Source organism: Corvus hawaiiensis, chromosome 22 (assembly GCF_020740725.1).
Source record: "Corvus hawaiiensis isolate bCorHaw1 chromosome 22, bCorHaw1.pri.cur, whole genome shotgun sequence".
Lineage (NCBI taxonomy): Eukaryota > Metazoa > Chordata > Aves > Passeriformes > Corvidae > Corvus > Corvus hawaiiensis.
Genome location: NC_063234.1, coordinates 5,142,837 through 5,164,129, shown reverse-complemented (window position 1 = coordinate 5,164,129; position 21,293 = coordinate 5,142,837). Strand labels below are relative to the sequence as shown.

The following is a 21,293-nucleotide window of genomic DNA, read 5'->3' as shown; positions in this document are numbered from 1 at the left end:
ACCCAAGAGAATGAATGCTTAGTCTTTATTTTGTGGAATAATAGTATTGTTTTGGAAAATTGTTGAGAAATTTTACAAAGGCAAAACTGTTAAACACATTTTATGTGAAGTCACATGCCTGAGTTGAATCGGACTTGCCTGTGCTATTTTTTTTCTGTTTCATTCTTCAGGACAGCCTAGTTTCACTTTCAGCCCTTAGAAAAAGCCTTTCATTACTTCCTAGATTCTGGTTATTTAATTTAACTATTAGTTAAATATTTTCACTACCTTTTTAAAAAAGAAATAAAAGTTTAAATGGGGCTGCCTAGAATCAAGCGAGCGTCATAATGAGAAAACTCTAAATCTTAATGCAAAATTTAAAATGCGACTCTTGAAGTTGTCATTTCCTTCTACTGTCAGCTGTAAATAAAGAATGTATTTTGCTTTTCTGCTTTGTAGAATTCAATGGTTTAGGCAGGTACATGGGATTGGGAGAGTTTTTTAAACACAAAATTGATACATTTATTCCATTCTAACCTCAAGAAATGGCCTGCATACTTTTTCCTTACTGTACCAGCTTCACCCTGCCTTTGCAGGAGCTATGAGTAGTTAGTTTTGCAATTCAGTGGTTAAAAAGTTGAACAGGGACTTTGGGATTTTAATGCTCTGATTACCACAGAAGTCGAAACAGAAATGGCTGGAGAAGAGTGAAGGGGAATGTTCAGGAGCGTGACCAGTGGTGCTTCTCTAATGTAGCTTTTTCCCTCTTCAGTGCAATAATCTCTGCTGCCACTTTGAAAACCTGTTGGAGTAACTGTTGATGAACTATTTTTGGGGCTCGTATCTGATTACTTCCCACACACACGCTCTCCCAAAGAGGGGTTGAGTAGGGTGAGTTGCTTCACGGATGTAGTGTAAGAATTCTACAAAAATACAGTTGGCTTCAGGCTGTTACTTCAGACCAGGCTGCTAAACCCAGCATGGTGAAAATACGGACAGCAGAGAAGGCCAGTGCAAACTTCAGATCAGCACGGAATTTTGGCCTTTCCTTTTCTGGAGGAGGATTGTAGATTTGCCTTGTTCATTATTGCAACAAGATGTAATGTTTTGGTTAGAAAAATGATGGAAAGGTGAACTTTATGTGCAAATGGGAGTGGTGTGTAATCACCAGATCTCTATATGAAGCTGATTTGACACTTAAAGGTCATAGGATAAAGCTTTTTTAAGGTAGAAATCAATCCTTAGTGCTTTTACTTTTCTTTAGCTAGATCACGGCAGGAATTGAAGTGACAATTCTTGTGTTGAGAGTGGATATTTCTGACAATAATTTTCTTGGTTTTTTCTTTCAGACTGAGACTAATTATGGAAGAGAAATCCAGAAAATGACAGAAAAGCATTAGTTTTCCTCTTCTAGGACAGTCATGTTGGAAGGATTGGTAGCCTGGGTCCTTAACACCTACTTGGGCAAATATGTCAATAACCTGAACACAGACCAACTTTCAGTGGCACTTCTAAAGGGTGAGGGAGGCTTTGTGGTATTTTCTGTACTGTTTTCATATTGTGATTTAGAAAAGTGTTATGTTTTTGTAATAACTGGAAGGTGGAATAGAAATAATCACTTAATATTGTGTTTAATGTTTATATAAACCGTTTTAATACAGAGTTTGGTGCCAGAACTTTGCAATAAATAGTAAATGACCTTATGTTCTTTGTTGCTTTTTATCAACATTCTTAAACCAATTTACATAAAATTTTCAGAAGTATGCTTAGCTGTCTTAGCATGTTGAATTTATGTCATTCTTTCTTGGTACTGTGCAGCAACTTTCCTGTCGAGGGACCATGGCAGAAGTGTCCTCCAGCCTCTTACCTCCTTTTATTGCTCGTAGTTACTCCCTGTAATCTGGTTTGTGTCATGTTGCATCCACGAGTTTTGTACTTTGTACAGAGTCCTCAAATCAATGCTTTTTGTTCACCCTTTGCCGCTGTTATCTGCTGCTTCTGGTGAGAATGTTTTGTAATACTCCAAGGCTTTTCTGTGTGTGCTTTTTACAATACTAAGAAAATAAGTATCTCTTTTGAAAAGACAATAAGGAGAGGTTTTGTCTGTGGCTACAACAAAGTTCAGGTCTAGAGCCTCACAGAAGATTCCTTCTGGATGACCTCATCAAGTAGTTTGAGCACATGACATTGGAAAATTAACAAGTGTATCAAGTAACCGTTGTGATTGTAACACAATCCGAAGTGGTAGGTTGTCTGTTCTCGTTAAATCCCATTTAATTTTAAAAAAACGCAAACAATGCCTGTCATTTTAAGCTTAGAGTTGTAAAGTTGGCTTTCTTTAACATAGTTTTATTTAGCAGACTTGTCTTTTTCTTCTGCTTTGTATAGGTGCTGTTGAATTGGAAAACTTGCCACTAAAAAAGGATGCCTTAAAGGAGCTGGAATTACCATTTGAAGTAAAGGCAGGTTTGTATTTTGCTTGTGTATGCAGGACAGATGTTTCTAAACAGGAAGTATTGCATGTTTTAGGGGACCTGTGAGTCAGAGGCTTGAACAAATGAGGTAGCCTGATTTTTAGGTTATTTCTGTTCTAGCTTGTTTGTTTTTTACATCACTTTTTCCTTGAGGATTTTCAAGGGTGATAAAGTAAATTTTCACAGGAATCTGATAGTGTGTCTGTTTTGTTTATTCAGGTTTCATTGGCAAAATAACACTACAGATCCCTTTTTATCGTCCACATGTGGATCCATGGGTGATATCTGTTTCAAAACTGCACTTAATTGGTGCACCAGAAAAAAGAGAAGAGTTTGATGAGGAAAGGGAAAAGTTGCAAGAGAGAGAGCACAAGAAAGCCCTTCTGCTGGCACTTGAAGAAAAATGGAAGGTGAGTCAAGCTTGTGTTTCATGGTGAAGAAACGTCTGTGGTGGATGGATTGTACTCTAAGTCTCCTAATGAGAGAGAACAAATGCACGGGAAATGGAGTTAGAACTTGATTTGTACATGCTGACTGACGTAGTACAATTTCTGCCCTACCGCCCCTCACCATTATGTCGTATGTCGCACATATGTCGGAGATATGTAAATATCTTAACCTGTTTATTTTTTCTTTATCCCTGTTAACAGTGATTTCAGTGTAACAAAGTATATTGTCTCCTCACCAGCTGTTACAGTGGTTAGTGATGTTTATCCATGTTTGCTCTTACAGAAAGAACAACAACAGAAAGGGGAATCTTACTGGTACTCAGTTACCGCATCTGTAGTCACGAGAATTGTAGAAAACATCGAAGTAAGTCTGTGCTTTCGAGTGGTTGGCAGTTACACATTTGCCTTTAAAATGGAGAATAATTGTAGGATAGCAAAAAAAGTACAGTGGTACAGTGTGTTGGGAAAGTGGCTCATTTTTGGGAGAAGGGCAGGGTCTGGTGGTGTCTGAAGAGAAGGTAGAACCGGCGAGTACAAAAACAGAAATGAGGAATAGGGTTTCTCTTAGGTTAAATATCTAGTAGAAATTAATTGGAAAATTGCAGAAATTAGGTATTAAATTGCTCCAGCATTAATGAAAAGTACTACTGTCTGCCATAATGATGTAAATAGTATCTTTAGTAATGTCTTTTTTTTATCCAGTTAAAAATCCAGGATGTGCATTTGAGGTTTGAAGATGGTGTCACAAATCCCTCACAGCCATTTGCATTTGGCGTCTGCATCAAAAATGTGTCAATGCAAAATGCAGTGTTTGAACCAGTAAGTGCAACTTGTGCATACAAGAGCAGCTCAGATGGGATGCTGCGTTTTATGGGTGCTAGTAAATACTCAGTAAAACATGGCATTTTAATAACCTTTTGGTTGTTGTAATAAATTGAGCATTTCGTCTTTTTTATTTGGTATGTAGAACTAAAAACTACATGGCACATGGTGTGTGATCTTGACTTTACTCCACTTCTTCTACTCCAGGTGGAAAAGCTGATGCGGAAAAAACAGATGGATGTTGCTGATTTCAGTGTTTATTGGGATACCAGTTGCACTTTACTGGGTGACCTTCCTCCTGGGCAGCTACAGGTACATGAGAGAAGTTTTGCATACGAAAGAGAGGTAGTTGTTATTCTCCTTTCTGTACTGCAGACCTGACTGGTGTAGAATTTATTGGATTTGGTCTTTTAAGAGCAACAGAAGTCTATGGTTTCATGCGTTAGTGATAGGATACATGTGCGATCCACAAAGGCTGTGCTGTGAAATAGCTTGTTTTACTTTTGAAGAGAGAACATGTTCAATAAATTTTTTCCAATGGACTGGCCTGCTAGTAAAGTACATTCTAGTACATGAAACCAGTGCATCCTAATGACACCACGACACTGTTGTACATTCATTTCTTAGAGAGTAATTTGCTTGTAACCCCCAGGAAGCAATGGATAGAAGTATGGAAAGTCGTGATCATAATTACATCATGGAGCCTGTCTGCACTTCTGCTCTTCTCAAGAGAAATTGTTCTAAGGAGCCTTTAAGATCCCGCCATGCTCCACGCCTGGAATGTGACATTCAGCTTGAGACGATACCCCTGAAGCTCTCCCAGGTAAATAGCAACCATTTACCTGCCAGTAACTGGAACAGATAGCATAAAACTGGCAGTGTTTGTGACAGCTTAAATGCTATTATTGTAGCCTAACATTAATACTCTCTGAAAGATTTTATTTGAGAGGCAGCTCAAAGAGATATATTGAATAGGTTGTTCTAAAGTCAAGCATTCAAAATTATTTATTTATTTTACTGAAACCAATTACTGCAAAAAGAATTAAATTGTTGTTTGTTTATTGTAGTAATAGGAAGGGTGCATGTGGGGGGGTTTGATCTGTGCAATGTACAATAGCAGCTGATGTTATGTTGATAACCTGACATGGAAGATTTCATTCTGTGTTTTTGTAAATAAAGCTGTAAATCGAATGTCACACATGAACTACTAGTTGCTGGGAGAAGATGTGTCACATTGGGGAACAGAATTGTTATAATCCTAATCCTGCACCATGTGCAGGCCACTGGTTTTTTCCTCTTCTTTTCCTGGGAAAACACTCCAGTATCACCTCACTGATCTGTGTGTTGTTTCACTAAAAGATGCAGTATCAGCAGATCATGGGATTTTTAAAGGAACTGGCTAGAAAGGAACAACAGCTTAAATTCAGGAAGTGGAAACCAAAGGTTACAGTAACAGAGAAGTAAGTACATCTCCATATGTGGTGTTGTCAATAGGGTATTACAAGCTATATTAGAAAAACTAGAATGAGACAAATACAAAAATGTACATAATAACAGTATGTTAGAGATTCAGTTTTCATGTTTTGTTCCCCTACCTTGTAAATGAGTTTTAAATACTCAGATGTAATTCAGACGTAAAATTATCCTTACCGGAGGCTTTCAATCCAGTCTGTGTAACTCTAAATTTTGTTGTCTGTGCCTGATATGTGGCAGCTGGACTAAATCCTATTGGAGTGGTGGGACCCTGGGGAGCATCGTCCTACAGTCTGTAGGACCAGCCCATCTGTGCTGGCTCCAGTGCTACTGCTTTTCCTGGCCGTTGGCCCATTGCTTTTCACTGTGTTTCCTGCACCTTTCACCAGTTGGATATGGACTTGGGTTAGGTTTTTTTAAATGAGATACTGGTAATACAGCAATTGAAAATTGTTCCAGCTGCCGGGAATGGTGGATCTTTGCCCTGAATGCAAATCTTTCGGAGATCAGGGAGCAGAGGCAACGTTCCACCTGGCAGTTCGCGCTGCATCGGGCCCGGGATGCAGTGTCCTACACAGACTTGTACTACAGCAAGCTGAAGGGGGAACCACTGTCTGCTGCAGACCAGGTATTTAGACTTGAGTTTCTTCTACAGTGATGATTAATCATCTTACATTTGGTTTGTTTCATCTTTTCATGTTTAAAACGTGGGCAAGATAAGAAACATCTTTAGTTGTACTGCAGTCTGTTTTCACTGAACAGACTGTCTGCTGACCACAGCTGAGATTTTAATGATGAAACCTGGGCTTGTGGGAGGTGTGCGTGCTGCAGGGTTCATGTGTTTTTGTTTTGCACTGCAAAAAGCTGATTGGTTTTTGAGCTGTAACCAGTGTTCACCAAAAATAGCGTTAACTGCTATAGAATGCCTGTGACAGTTGGTGACATGCTTTCTTAACTCATGTTCTCTGTAGATCCAAAAGGTATTTAAATACCAGAGATGTGTCTACCCATATGCTTCGGTAGAGAATTGGGAAAAATTGTGGCTACTTGACAGTGTGTTTGGGGTTATTTGGCGGGTTTTGTTGGGGTTTTTTATTTGTTTTGTTTTTCCAAGTTGATTTGAGGATGAAGAATTTAATGCCCCTAATAATGAACCTATGACCTACTTCAGAAAGAAAAAACCCATGAACTACAATTAGCTGCTTTTTATCTTTAGGTATATTGGGACTTTTGCTTTAAATCAGTTCAGGGCACCATGTACCTCACCTGTATTAATTAAAGGTGCAATTCTGCTGTTACTTTTAAGTTGTATGTGGTCCTTACTTATGTAATTTGGAGATGAACTGTAGGAGTAGGTCAATATACAGAAAATTTTTATAGTACCTAGCGAAGCCAGGTCTCATAGAGCTTGTATTGTGTTCAGCAGAGCTGTGAAATGTAACAAGGTTAATGGCAGTGGACTAGAAAAATGTCTTTTGCTTTGTTGTTTCATGATAGTTTTTTTAGACTTGGGTGAATTGTCAGTTCCCACAAATAACTTGTTAATCAGTACAGAGAAGACAACATGTCTGAGTAACTGACTATGAATACTACATTGCCCTAATTTACCCAGTTCATTTCCTCCACCTTCTTTATTCGAGACAGAAGCTTTTTTGGCCCCTGGCTAAGCAAGGCATTCTGTTAAATCAATTTATTTTCCCTGGTTTAATTTTTGTTCTGCAAATCTTGCTTCTTATTTGTAATAGGAGGATATAGTTGTGAATTTTGTACAGTGGTAAAATAGTGTATTTTACAATGCAAATAAGGTTTATTTATAATTCGGGGAAATGTCAATGTTACAATTGCCTACATGACTTTCATTAATTTTTGTGTGCTGAGGCACTTGGATATGATCATTAATGCCATCTTAGTTTTTTCTACGAGTCCCTAACTCAGTGCAGAGATACTTGACATGTTTATGAACAAGATTCTGTACTCCTTGAATGCAGGTACTTCACCTTTTTTGTCTTTCCAGGCACAAATGCATCGTATTGAGGATGAGCAGACTTATGAAGAATTGAAGGTTCTGTATGAGATAGTTCATAATAAATTTCATGACTTAGCTGAGGTGAGAGCATTCTCCATACAGTGTAATGTTTGCAATCTTTAAGTGATTATCTGAGGTAGTGTTCTGCTGGACAGCCTTATCAGGTATTTTCTTTGATTTAGAAGTGTGGCATTAATGCTAAAATTGCAGAAATGCTCAGTTCCTGCAGTCTTTACGGTTGTGTCACTTGCACAGTGAAATCTTTTGTCTTGTCATATGATGATCTTCCCCAGCAGGATCCTTGCCAGAATTCCTAGGTCAGGTACTCCGCATCTTAAAAACAACAGAGTGGAAACCAAGGCCTGTAATGAATATTTTCCTGAAATAAACAGGTGCCAGAAGTGAGCCTCACAGAAATTACTTGGGGAGCACACTTTATTAAATATAAACTAATCTCCATAACAACACAATATCATCTCTTGCAAATAAAAATGTTAAAATGTAGAGCTGTGCTTTATGGTGTGAAGTGACTTCTTCTTTGGTTTAGTGTTTCTAGACTAAGATTTAAACAGTGATGTATGGCTTCATATATGCATAATCATATGCATATTTATATGTTCATATGAATACACAGCAGTTAAGTAATTATGTTTGTTACTTCTTTGCTGCTGCTCTCCTCTAGGCTGAGTATTCATTGAGAATATCACTGCTGGAGTGCTGAGTAAATTGGAGATGGAATTGTGCTTCTGTTGGGGTGGTTTTTGTACACTGGTGATACTCTCTCACTCAGCAGCAGTAACGTGTTATGTCTTGAATGTTCGGACACAGAGTGTTAAAGAGCCCTTGCCTGATTCCATTGGAGGCTCCCCTCCGGCAGAACCCGCCCATGGCAGCAGCACTGGGATGCTGCAGTACCTGCAGTCGTGGTTTCCTGGCTGGGGAGGTTGGTATGGATATGCTCAGCAGACTTATGAGGGTGAACCTTTTGAAGGGCTGCTGCCAGACCCGAAGGAACAGTGGAATCCAGAAGACATACTGGGTATGGACACGCAGGGTTTGCTCCCATGGTTTGATAGCTGGTCCAGGTACGCAGAAAGGGCTCTGGGCCTGTACTGTTAAAGGATTCTCTGTCAGCTGATGTACCCAGGCAGCAGAGCTTGCCTAAAGCTGAACACCCTGGGCAGTATGTTGGTACTTGGATACCTGCTTATTTCCAAAGCGATACGTGGAATACATTTGCTTCCCCTGTTACTGTCATTTGTGGCAAAGAGCTTTGGGACCTTTTCTGTTCAAGTGTGTGTGAGAGGTCATATGACTGGGTGTAACAGGAATAGTACTGGGTTGTTGGGGTCTTTGTAAATTCAGGCTTACATTACCTTGATTGAAATAAAAGAGTTCTATGGAATATTCAGGTTTCTAAAGGAAAAAGGTATATCTGGTCTATTTCTTGTTTCTATTTTTCCTCCTGAGAGCTGGAGACATCTTTATTTTCATATTCGCAGGAACTTTCTTGTTCTTCAGTAGCCCTCCAGAAATTTAATTTATTTAACATGTTGGTTTTGGTTTTGTTTTTTATTAGGTGCGGATGAATTTTTTGACCCTGCTGCAGATGCTTCCAGCATGAATACCTTTACCAAGAGAGATCATGTTTTTGCTAAGTTAAATCTACAGCTGCAGGGTGGCTCTTTTACTCTGTTGCATGGGAAGAAGAAGGTAGTGCATGCTGAAGAGACAGCTTTTATGCAGCTGGAGTTTTCAGGTATTAAGCCCGTTTCTGGTCTTTCTTAAAAAAGACCAGAGCTGCCTCACAATTATTGTACTATATAACAAATTTCCATGTTAAATTTTTTAGTAGAAATTAATATATATAAAGACTTCAAAAATACTTATTTGTTGGACAGTATTTTTTTATTCATAAAATTTAAATAAAATGTATGCTGTACTAAAAGAAACAAAATAATTCTATGTATTTATATTCCAGGTGTAAAGATCTTGGCTGAATCCCTTCCTCGCAGAAAGTCTTCCCTTCTCAAAGTTCAGCTTGGTGGTCTTTTCCTGAGGGATTTGGCAACAGAAGGGACCATATTTCCTGTTCTTGTTTTCCCAAATCCTGTAGGTGAAAAAAACCCTATAAGTTACTATGTGGGATGCATAATTGTGTATGAAAATAATTGTACTCCAAAACTCAACTCAAAACATTTCTTATCCCAGAAAGGGAACACAAAAGTCTTGAGGAAAAGTTTCCACCTGTTGAATTTACTTTTTCTCTCTCTTTCCAAATATAATTTGTAGAACTCTTCATTTTTTACTCTGTATGCTTGTGACTTTAACCTGTCAGTTATATGTGTTGGGAAGAAGATAATTTGTTAAACAACATTTGATTTTTGGAACAATCAACATTGCTGCTTAATCAGTGATTGTTCTTTTCCATAAAGCTCTGTGGCCCAACGAATGGTTCTATTTCACCTGCATACTGGTACACTAAATGCAGAAATAAATTCTAGAAAATATTTCAATTTCTCTTCTGAGTGAACAAAATTTGAATCCAATGCCGTGCGGATTTCTCGTGTATTTTGTACTGATTGCAATTTGCACTTCAGTGTTCAGCCTGTCTGCTGCAGGAGTGGAGAGTGTTTGCCTTCTTTCATTTGACCATGTCAGGGAAAAAAACGCATATAATAATCTCAGACTATACATATACTTCAACAGAAAAGACTTACGCTTATTATCAGGTGGCTTGGTTGATTTTATCTAAACAATCTTTTTCTTTTAAATTCTTATTAGCAAAAAGAGGTTGGCTGCATGTCTTCCTTTGGACTCCAAAGTTTGTCCTCAGAAATGACTAATGAGAACACTGGTAAAGATTTCATTTTATGTTTGATGACATAATTACTAAAAAACGAGAAATTTCAAAACTAAGTGCCTAGAGTTTGAATTAATGCAAATGCTTTTTGCAAATGGTAAAGATAAAATCATAGAAGCTTTGTTCAGATGTAAGGGTGCATGCAGGTTGACTTTAAAGAAAGGAAGAAACGATGTCTTTCAAGACAATAGGTGTTGCCCTTACTCTTAGTTTTGGTTTAAAAAGAAATTAGTAGGAATTCAACATTAGGACCCCAATTATACGTATGTTTTTGTATATATAACCTTGTTGAATTCTGTTGATTGTAGAAGTTGAACATGTTACTTCCTTTTCTGTTACTGAAGAATTCTTAGAAACTTCTACTCACCCAGTACTACCAGTTAAAAATCAGTTATTAAATTCTTTGGGAGTTGTTTTTTGGTTTTGTCTATTTGTTTGTTTTGGGGTTTTTTTATAGCTGCTTTTTGTAACTCATTTTTTATTCAGTTGCAGATCCTGATGCCCCAGTATTTGAGATGCTTTATGAAAGAAATCCAATTCACAGCACTTTTGAGAGACGCCTGGAAGTCAGTACCAGACCTCTAAATATTATTTACAATCCACAAGCCATTAAGAAAGTAGCTGACTTCTTCTACAAGGGAAGGGTTCATTCCTCAGGTTAACCTTTAATGTGTTTTTTTGGTGGGGTTGGTGGATTTACATCTTTTCTTGTTTTTGATTTTTATTTATTTTCATTCTTAGAAATATAAAGCACTAATCAAAGAATCTTTAAGTTCAAATTTAGCAGTATTCCAAGTCTTCTCTGGAGGGTTTTGTTTCTTTGTTTTGTTCTTTAATTGAATCAGGGGTTTTGCTTTGGCAGGCTCCTGCAACTTCTGCTTTAAAATTGCAAGTTGCTGCTATACCCCATGGTGGATGTTCATGCCCCCTAAATTAAAATGCATAAATAAAGAGAGGGGAGTTGTTCCTGTAATGCGTTCTGGAAACTGATGGAGTTTTTTTGAGAGGGCAGTTGAAAGAGTATTTCTATAGTAATCATACAGAGGAAATAGTATTCTGGTTCCTGTTTCCTGTTGTATCTCTTCTGTTGATTAGATAAAGACTGCCCTTTGTTATGGCTTCTTGAGATACCTTGAGTTTTAGATTTGAGCATACTGGTTCCATAAATTTCTAAGGGCAACAAGATCTAGTACCTAACCCTGTAACACTCTAAAGTGGCCACCTTTGCAGTTTTGGTTGCTAAAAGTTCAGTTTTTGAGGAAATGAGAGGTGACAGTAAGCAACATTAGGAACATTAAAATGTTCTTGAAATACGAATTATTTTTCTGCTGATTATGGTAAATACCAAAAGATTCAAGTTACCTGGCATAAAGGTGTGTGTCATGCCTTTTCTCACAAGGTGAGATTATTCCATAAATATTCAAGTTTAAAATAAACCACCCAACCAAACAAAAAACCACTGCCTACATAGGCACATCTTAATGTTTAGTTAGAATTTCCTCTGTGGCCGTACTTAGCACCCTTTCTTTCTTCCTCAAATTTAATTACTCGGGCTGAAGGTCTGTGAAATAAAGACCAGAAAAAGGTTTGGGGAGTGTTTTTTTTAGTGGGATTATTTGTTTTGTGCTTAGATACTTCCTTTTTTCTGTGCAGCAGCCTGGTGAATAGGCACAGGCAGTGGCTTTCACCTGCTGTGTTTTCCTGTTTTGTATTTTACTGCTAAAATTTAAAATAAATCTTTTATTTTTTCTCTTCCTTTTTTTCTTCTGATTCAATAATGGGTGAACAAAGTTATACCTAGTCAGTTTTCCCTCTCTTGTGCAGGTTTTGGTTATCAATCTGAGTTAGAGGCAAGAGTGGCTGAAGCTGCCAGAAGACAGTACAACAAGCTGAAAATGCAGACAAAAGCTGAAATCAGACAAACGATCGATCGTTTATTAGTTGGAGACTTCATTGTAAGTTTTTGCCCCCAAAATGTCTAGGTGGACTTTTAGCCTTTCGGTTTAGGACTAGGAGCGCTAAAGAATGAGGTTTGTTGTTGTTTGTGTGAGCAGGATGGGAGTTTTCCAGGGGGTGGTGTAGATTCCTTTTGCTGTTAGTCAGTCCAGGCTTGAGGGTGCAGGGGATGTTTTCACCTGCTGAAAATGTTTCTTTATTGACTGCAGTGGGAGTCTGTGGTTTAACAAGGTACCAAACCTGAGTGTGGCTGGAGTTCGTGACAGTCAGCTCATCACAAGAAAAAGTGGCTAATTAGATGTTTCACATGGCTTTTTAAATTTGTTTTCTTATGGGCTATTATATCTTTCTTCTTAACTTTCAGGAAAACAGCAATAGCTGGACTGTGTGCCTTGATATCTTTGCCCCTCAGGTGATCTTTCCTGATGATTTCAAATTTGTGGATCCTGTGTTAGTTGTTGTAGATCTGGGAAGAATATTACTCACAAATTCTCAAGGTATGATCTAGAATTATTGCAGCTTTCCTTTTTTTAATATCTTCTTTCAGAAAGTCAGAGCTTAAAAAAAATGGGTAAAAAAGTACAAGGAAGTTTTTGAGGGGTGTTCCTGCTTTGTAAAGTAGAAAAGAATCCTTTTCTTAAGATAATAAAATGAAAGTTAATATCAGGCAATAAAGCCAGTTGGACAAAACTTTCTGATGATAAAAATAGTTAAGTAGCTCTTACCTTTCATTTGGTTTCGAGGATCGTAAGAATTGTGTGGGCAGAGTAATGGGTTCTTTTTTTGACTTGGTTAAAAGTAAATCTTGTAGTAAGTGGGTTAAAAATGAGACAATAGTGTCTTTTAATAGCTTCTATACTGCATTGTGACTGACACCTCTGTGAATGTAGAAGTATAGTAGGTTTCTTGTTGAGGAAAAAAGAAGTGACAGTGGAAGGAGGCAAGGACAGTACCAGATATGCTCTGTGTTAAAAAAAATAGGACTTCATACAGGATGATCAGATAATGATAGAAAACATCTCAGGAGGGAGGAGAATACGTTGGTTTGTTTGTTTGTTTACTGTTTTTTTAATCCGCAGAAGACTCTAAGAGGAGTGCAGGTGCCATTTCTTCAGAAGTCAATGAGTTGAGTGATGAGGAATATAAAACACCTCTTGCAACTCCTCCCAATACTCCACCACCAGAATCCAACACCAATAGTGGCACCAAAGTGTCTGAATTTACTGGAGTAGAAATAAGTGAAGAGCAACTACAGGCACACTTAATGAGTAAAAAAATGTATGAGAGATACACACTTTCTTTTATGGACCTTCAGATCATGGTGGGCCGAGTGAAAGACAACTGGAAGCATGTGCAGGATAGTGATGTGGGTCCAACTCATGTGGTAGAAAAATTCAATGTTCACCTGCAGCTGGAGCGCAGACTGATATACACATCTGACCCAAAATACCCAGGAGCCGTCTTGTCTGGCAATTTGCCAGACTTGAAAATTCACATCAATGAAGACAAAATCCTGGCTCTGAAGAACTGTTTGACACTGCTGAGTACATCTGAAGCTAAGTCTTCAGATGCCCTACATTTAGGGAAAGACAAGATTTTTGCAGAGGTAGACCAGTTTGGCAGTTTGCATGATTCTGTAATGAATCTAACACAGAGTGTTGTCATGCTGGAACAACACACCCGGGAAGTTCTTGTTGAATCCCAGCTGCTTTTGGCTGAGTTCAAAGTAAACTGTATGCAGCTGGGTGTTGAGAGTAACGGGCGATACATCTCTGTGCTCAAGGTTTTTGGCACCAATGCCCATTTTGTGAAAAGGCCTTATGATGCAGAGGTGTCCCTGACTGTCCATGGCCTGTTACTGGTTGATACTATGCAAACATATGGAACAGATTTTGATCTTTTGATGGCTTCTCATAAGAACCTGAGCTTTGATGTGCCAACAGGAAGCCTTCGAGACAGCAGGGCTCAATCCCCAGTTTCTGGATCACAAGATGCACGTTCCATTGATGTAGCTGGTTTGGCAGAGAGATGCACTACAGCCTCCAGCACCTCACTTGGTAACAATGGAAAAGATCAAGAGTCCTTGATAAAGTTGGAGTATCAGTTTGTGAGTGCAGAATGCCCATCGATGAACTTGGATAGCAGTCTGCAGGTGATCTCTGTACAGGTGAACAACCTGGATATCATCCTTAACCCAGAGACTATTGTTGAACTGATTGGGTTCCTCCAGAAATCTTTCCCCAAGGAGAAAGAAGATTCTAGTCCTCAGCCTTTAATAGCTGACTTGGAGAGAGGTTGGAGGGAACAGGAAACATTCCAGTCTACTTACGCACAGAACACAGAGGTAGCGGTCGATATTCACTGGTTAAATGTTCTTCTCCTCAGGACAGTTGGCATGGCAAATGGAGAAAAATATGGCAGAAAAATTGCAACAGCCAGTATTGGTGGCACCAAAGTCAATGTCTCCATGTGTAGTAAACTGGATGTGAATGGCTCTCTTGGATGCCTTCACCTTATGGATCTGACCCAAGACAATGTAAAGAACCAGTACGTGGTGAGCATAGGGAACACAGGGAGGTATGAAAATCTCATTGGCGATGTAAATTTCTTTGAATCTTTATTTTTTAGGCTTGATGATGGAAATAGCCTTCCAGATGCTTTAAGTTTCACTTTCACAGAAAAGTCAAAAGAAGAGTGTTTTCTCAACCTCAAAATGGCTTCCTTGCACTACAACCACTCAGCCAAATTTTTGAAAGAACTGACTTTGTCCATGGATGAGCTGGAAGAGAATTTCCGCAGCATGTTGAAAAGTGCAGCTTCAAAAGTTACTACAGTCTTGGCAACTAAAACTGCTGAATACAGTGAAATGGTTTCTTTGTTTGATACCGTACCGCGATCAAGAGATGTTGCCAGTGCAGAAGATAATGAAGGCAATGCATTTGGATCACAGCCCCTCAAAACTGATACTATCAAGCTTATATTAAATGTAAACATTGAATCGCCAATTGTCTCCATACCTCGAAAGCCTGGTAGCTCTGAATTGCTTGTAGGTCATCTAGGACAAATATCTATTCAGAATTTTGTACCAGGAGAAGATGAGTCTACAAGTGATAGGCTGCAAGTTGAAATTAAAGATATTAAGATGTATTCATTAAATAGTAGTCAATTTACAAACAAGAAGGAGCCTGCAAGTGAGATACCCCATGGACCACATTCTTCCTCAGGTCCTGCCAGCATTACCAGCCAGGAAGAAACTCATTTTACTCGTCATGACTTCTTTGAATCATTACATAAAGGCCATGGTATGTGAATCAGAGGAGTCTTAATTATTATAATGTGAGTAGTATATGTGTCAAAAATGTGTATTGACCATAGGTCTAATTTATATTCTGCTTCACCCATCCTACTAAAATACATTGGTCAGTTTTAATGACAATGGGCTAGTTATTGTATTTATATCTTTTTTTGGTCTCCTAAGCAAAAACTGAATGGTGCCTTTTATGCAGAAATTGAGCAAAACATAACCACACAACCTTAGTCCAGCATTGCTCACATTCTGAGCAAGTTCAATAGCTACTGTGTTACTTCCTCCATACAGTATTTATGGGATAATCAGTTCACTTATTCTAATGTTGTTTTAATTTCACTTTCTCTTAAAGCTTTCCACATTCTGAATAATACCACCATCCAGTTTAAATTGGAAAAGATACCACTAGAGAAAGATTTGGATTTAACTTTCCCTCTGTGTAATGAAGAGTTTGGAATATCAAGCATCATGAAGATTGAAGGGAAATTTGTGAACCCTCTTCAGGTACAGAAGTGTAGTATTTCCACTATCAATATAAAAGTATTTCCCTGCATAGAAGATAAGTATTTTTCAGGCCAGTATCTTCAGGTTTAACATGTTGATAGTTTAGAAATCTGATCCTTATATACGTGATTAAAAGAGACAGTCTTAAGTCATGATAATAATGACCAATATTTAACCTTGTTTGGGGGCATTTTAGACGTCTTAATGAATTAGTATAACTTTTGCTTATCTTGAACACAGAAGGAAAAGTAAATGTGTCACTGTCCAAGTAAGTTTATTTGCAGTTCTAGTTGAAACTAAGCATTAAAATGCCATTACCTTGAAAAAAATCTGTGCAGGAGCAGAGGTTTTAAATAGAGGAAACTGAAACTTCTAATGCTAAGGAGACAAGCAATGATGGCTAAGTGGAATGTTTGTTTCATACATTACTGTGTAAGCTCAGGGGGTGAATTATTTTTAACTAACTCTGTGTGGATGGTTTTTGCCCAGGGATACAAGGTATCCTATTCTAGGATCCCATCCCATGTGTTTCTAGGTGGTGTCATCTTGCAGAGCTAATACAGAAGAACTGTTTTGCTTCAGTTTTGCATTATACCTTGTTTTGGATTGTTTTTTTCTTGGATGAACTTACAATTTTTGTGGGCTGGCATACCACTTATGAGTTTTAACATATATGTATTAATTCTATTAATATATAGAGCTCCAATGTGAGGATTGTTTCTTTTCTCTATGTTGTAGGTGGTGTTAGCAAAACATGTGTATGAACAAGTCCTTCAGACTCTGGATAATTTAATTTACAGTGAAGACTTGAACAAGTTTTCAACCACTTCTACATCTCCAGCTGGTCTTAGTTCTCCTTCAGCATCACTTCATAGTACAGCCACAGAATTCTTGAGTGAACGGAAGGAAAATGGTTTATTCAGCCACTCTAGTTTTAATTCTGTTCCAAACAAGCCCTTAGCTATCAGGGAAACAAAATCTTTTACTCAGATTCAAGCAAACTTTCACATCTCAGAGCTCCAGGTTCAGTTAAGTGGTGATCTCACACTTGGGGCACAAGGTCTCGTGAGCCTTAAGTTTCAGGATTTTGATGTTGAGTTTGCCAAAGATCACCCTCAGACCTTGTCCATTCAGATTGCCTTACGTTCCCTGCTGATGGAAGATCTCCTGGAAAAGAAACCAGACTCAAAGTATAAGAACCTCATGGTGTCCCGTGGAGCACCCAAACCGTCCAATTTAGCACATAAGGAATATCTTTCACAGTCCTGTCCCTCAGTATCCAATGCAGAATATCCAGATATGCCACGTTCCCTCCCTTCCCATATGGAAGAAGCACCTAATGTCTTTCAGCTGTACCAAAGACCAGTTTGTGCCTCCCGTAAGAAGCAAAAAGAAGATGCTGATTCTGAGTATCCTCTGACTCCACCTCCTTCTCCATCAGCAGACAGATCCAAGTTGCCCTGTGGAAAAAGTAACTTTGATGATTCATTAGTTCATATCAATATATTTCTAGTAGATAGGAAACATCCTGAATTTTCTTCTCGCTATAACAAAATTAATCGTAGTGTAGATGTTGATTTTAATTGTCTAGATGTGTTAATAACTTTGCAAACTTGGGTAGTGATACTGGATTTCTTTGGGATTGGATCCACTGCTGATAACCATGCTATGAAGCCACAGCCTGAAGATACTCAGCAGACAATCAAATCAGAAATAAATTCCTTGTCAGCTTCTCAAGCCCAAGAGCCTGTAAACACTAAACTGGATCTAAAGGTATACTTGAGATGCAAAACAGTAATGGGATTGTCTGTCATAAAACCTCTGGTTTATAGAAACTTAAGGTGACATTTACATCAAGTGTCTTATATTCTAGTGGGGAGTATACATAAATGCAGAAACAGATTTAAAATGGGTGTAGATGTAGTTAAAAGAAAAAAAAAAGGAGTTATAGAAGGAGTTACTGAAAAGCAGAACATTTGCAAAGTGCTTGGCTCCCTTGTTCTGTGACCCTCTCTTGAATGAAAAGGTTGCTTCAGTATTAAAGACCTAACATGCTGCAATTGGCACTGTGCTGTTCTAGGTACTATGGAATTTATTTATGCAAAAAAATTCTATATTTTATAAATATATATCCATATATGTTTATACATCTGTATGTATAAACATATTTTTTGAAAAACACATTATGTATGTGTATATAATATAGTCTTTGCCCAGAGGCCCTGCAGTCTTAATGTACATGTGACAAATCTTGAAAGAGAAGAACATGAAGGTAACAGTGCTGGGATTTCTTCTTGGCCTGATAATTCTGAATAGCTTGGGAGACCCATTAATGTGCAAACAAGGCAGTAAAAATGTTGCTCTCCTTCAGTGTCTCCTGATCAGATAATTGTTGTGTGCCATTCATGTGTTACAGTGCAATTGTCTTGAAAAAAAGCTAAACAAGATGTTCAAGCTCTGAAGTCATGTTGTTTCATACCAATTTGTTCCTGTTTTGTTTGACCAGGTCCATTCTTTATCCTTAGTCCTGAATAAGGCAACCAGTGAGCTTGCTAAAGCCAGTGTGGCAAAACTTGCAGCTCACTTGGAAGTGATTGGTGAGTAGATTGAAGGGTCCGGTTTGTTTGCAGCTTAAAGTAAGATGAGGTGTGCACTGGAATTACGATTTTAAATGTTTTTATTTTGGTCCTCATTGGGTTTTTGTGTGTTTTTCTTGGGCAAAATGCACATTCTCCTCCCACTGCTTCTTCCTCTGCTTTTTCAGGGTTTGTTTTAAATCCTGGCATCCCTCCCAGTTGTCACCTTTCATTATTGTAGCTGAGATTGGCTGTGATTTTAATGCTTCACTTTCACAGAGCAGAACATTAGTTTTTATTACTGTTTTAGAGGAAAAAAAGGAGTTGCATCTAAGTTTCACAAATCAAAGTGGTGTGATCACGTGATGTGTGTAAAGCCTAGAGTAATGTGTGGGTTAATACAACCTTTGTAGCAGAAGGACGTGATTTTCTTTGAACACAAAGTTTAATGTTTAATTGAATTGATGTACTTAATTACTTGTAAGGATGCTATCCCACTAATAGAAGCTTTTGGGGTTTAGTAACTGATCTGTTTGTGGATCCTGATTGTCTGCCCTTTGTTTTTCAGAGGGAGATTTAGCCTTGCAGGGAAGTATTGGAAGTCTGTCCTTAAGTGATCTTACAGCTCATGGAGAATTTTACAGAGAACGTTTCACTACAAGTGGTGAAGAAGCACTCATTTTCCAAATCTTTAAGTATGAATTTAAACTTCTTGTTACTCAATATTAGCTTGGTACTCCATTAACTTCCAACACACTCCCCGCAAAAAAACCAAAAAAAAAGTCAAACAAACCCACAAAACCCGAGCCTACAACTGTCAGGGCTGCATGATTCTGCTTTGGCCTCTTGGGACTTAAGTGGGACTTAAAATATTTTCAGTCATAAACTTGAGATTTTTAACTTACCTTTGTCCTGCAATGTACAAAAAAAATGGAAAAGTAGTTTTTTATTTCCCTTTAAAGCTGTTCTTGAAAGTATTTACATGATAGTTTGTTCCTAGCTAAAACAGTTGTTTTTTAAAAGTTGGAAGAGGTATTCACCTGATGAAATAGATTTTCCATTGCTCCTTAATTTTGGAATTAGGGGTTTGCTTTTGTCATACTGTAAACTTGAATTTCTTTGTTTTGTTTAAAGCAATAGTTCTTATCCTGCGATGTTTCCTGGTTCTCCAATTAATCAGATTAGAAATTATCCAAGTAGTGTTACGGAATTAATTTCAAATATGACAGCATGCCGATTCAGAATTGAATGTACACATTATCCTGCAGTAGAGTACTTACCTTAAAAGCCACGGTTCTGATATAAAATCACCAAAGGTCTAACTGGTATGCAAAGATTAAAGGTACATTCCAAATGTAGAATTTTCCTGTTTGCTTAATTAAAACTCAGCAGCACTTAAACATACAAAATTTAGAAGTAATTAATACAAACCTGAGTTTTCATGTCTGCAACTGCAATAGTGTTAATGACATGCTGTGAATATTAGTTAAATCCTCTATATTGCTATTTTGAATGCAGCAAAATGTCTAGTGCTGCTTGTAAAATGTATTGAAGATTGGTAAATTTTGACTTTGAACCCTTCTCACAGATACGGGAGGCCAGATCCACTGCTGCAGAGGGAGTGTGACATCTGTGTGACCCTGCGTATGGCCTCTGTCCAGTATGTGCACACCCAGCGCTTCCAGGCCGAGGTGGTGTCTTTCATCCAGCATTTTACTCAGCTCCAAGATGTCTTGGGGCGGCAGAGAGCAGCAATTGAGGGACAAACAGTATGTCTGGGCCTTTTTTCTATTCTTTCCCAGCCTGTTTTTTCCAGTTGAAATGCAATATATAATTTACGTTAATGCATCATCTCAAATGAGTTGAAATGGTGGGAGGTTTTAGAGTTTTGGTGTTGGTAGAGATTTCTCAGGCTCATCTTGTAGTCAGGAGACCTTAGTTAGGACCATTCTGCTGCTGTTTGAAAGTGCAGAATACCAAATTTGCACATTACTTAAAACTTTGGCACCTGGATTCTGCAGGATGTGCTGGACAAAAAGGGTCAAGGCGTTATCTTGTCTTATTCTCCACTGTCCACCAGATATAATAATACCTGACTTAGGAGAGCCAAGTGAGAAGTTCTGTTCCACTCAGGTGTATGTCTCTGATTAGTTTGATGGCTGGTAGGCTGAGAAAATCAGAACTTCTGCATGGTAGAGTGTATCAATATAGAGATTATAGAGCAAGATTGAATATATCAATATAGAGAATATAGAGCATGATAGAGTATATCAAGACAGAGTATATCAATACTCTACATAATAGAGTATATAGGGCATGATAGAATGTTTCAATAGTCAGGACAGCCATAGACCACATGACCTAATGTGGGAGTAATTAATGTAGTCAATAGTCTTCATTTAATAGAAGCTTCTCATAATTGAAGGAAAGACAGTGAATATTTGGATATTAAAATGCTTCTTTGTGCACTAGGTGGGAAGTTTGAATCTGATTTTGAAACATCTGTTCTAAATGATGGGGTTTTGCTTTTTGTAAATAATTTTTCTTAAGTAATTTGTTATATAGTGAGTTGGGTAGTGTCTGTTCTACCTCTTAGTTCAGGGGTGAAAGGATGTGTTACTCCTGAGGGCTGCACCTGTTGCACAGGTTTTTCCTGTTTGCATCATAATACTTTTTTAATGAGCCTTTATTCTCTGCCTAAAACAAGAGTTTGAGGGGGTTTTTTTGGTTGCTATGTTGTTGTTTTTGTTTGGTATAAACTCTTACCTTATCTTAATTTTGTAAATCAAGGGGTCATGATCCTGAGTTCAGTACTCATCAGTGGGAAATAATCACCTGCTTTCTGCAATTTTTGTAATTACTTT

The 21,293-nt window shown here is 38.0% G+C and overlaps 1 protein-coding gene across 6 annotated transcripts in view; it reads left to right on the top strand.

Annotated features, from left to right (window-relative positions):
- VPS13D (vacuolar protein sorting 13 homolog D) overlaps nucleotides 1-21,293 on the top strand; it is a 97,801-nt gene that overhangs the window by 1,153 nt on the left and 75,355 nt on the right. For 4 of the 6 annotated variants that reach the window (XM_048326005.1, XM_048326010.1, XM_048326006.1 and 1 more), the window contains 23 exons: nucleotides 1,329-1,497; nucleotides 2,368-2,445; nucleotides 2,673-2,863; nucleotides 3,186-3,266; nucleotides 3,605-3,721; nucleotides 3,932-4,036; nucleotides 4,377-4,547; nucleotides 5,084-5,184; nucleotides 5,657-5,825; nucleotides 7,212-7,304; nucleotides 8,052-8,262; nucleotides 8,803-8,982; nucleotides 9,205-9,335; nucleotides 10,008-10,080; nucleotides 10,573-10,743; nucleotides 11,911-12,041; nucleotides 12,407-12,539; nucleotides 13,122-15,344; nucleotides 15,702-15,853; nucleotides 16,592-17,626; nucleotides 18,360-18,450; nucleotides 18,998-19,124; nucleotides 20,018-20,198. In XM_048326005.1, the coding sequence (XP_048181962.1) occupies nucleotides 1,401-1,497; nucleotides 2,368-2,445; nucleotides 2,673-2,863; nucleotides 3,186-3,266; nucleotides 3,605-3,721; nucleotides 3,932-4,036; nucleotides 4,377-4,547; nucleotides 5,084-5,184; nucleotides 5,657-5,825; nucleotides 7,212-7,304; nucleotides 8,052-8,262; nucleotides 8,803-8,982; nucleotides 9,205-9,335; nucleotides 10,008-10,080; nucleotides 10,573-10,743; nucleotides 11,911-12,041; nucleotides 12,407-12,539; nucleotides 13,122-15,344; nucleotides 15,702-15,853; nucleotides 16,592-17,626; nucleotides 18,360-18,450; nucleotides 18,998-19,124; nucleotides 20,018-20,198 (6,042 nt within the window). In that variant the 5' untranslated portion in view covers nucleotides 1,329-1,400. Of the gene's footprint in view, nucleotides 1-1,328; nucleotides 1,498-2,367; nucleotides 2,446-2,672; nucleotides 2,864-3,185; nucleotides 3,267-3,604; nucleotides 3,722-3,931; nucleotides 4,037-4,376; nucleotides 4,548-5,083; nucleotides 5,185-5,656; nucleotides 5,826-7,211; nucleotides 7,305-8,051; nucleotides 8,263-8,802; nucleotides 8,983-9,204; nucleotides 9,336-10,007; nucleotides 10,081-10,572; nucleotides 10,744-11,910; nucleotides 12,042-12,406; nucleotides 12,540-13,121; nucleotides 15,345-15,701; nucleotides 15,854-16,591; nucleotides 17,627-18,359; nucleotides 18,451-18,997; nucleotides 19,125-20,017; nucleotides 20,199-21,293 lie in introns of those variants that run through there. The other 2 variants (XM_048326011.1, XM_048326008.1) reach the window with 2 other exon arrangements.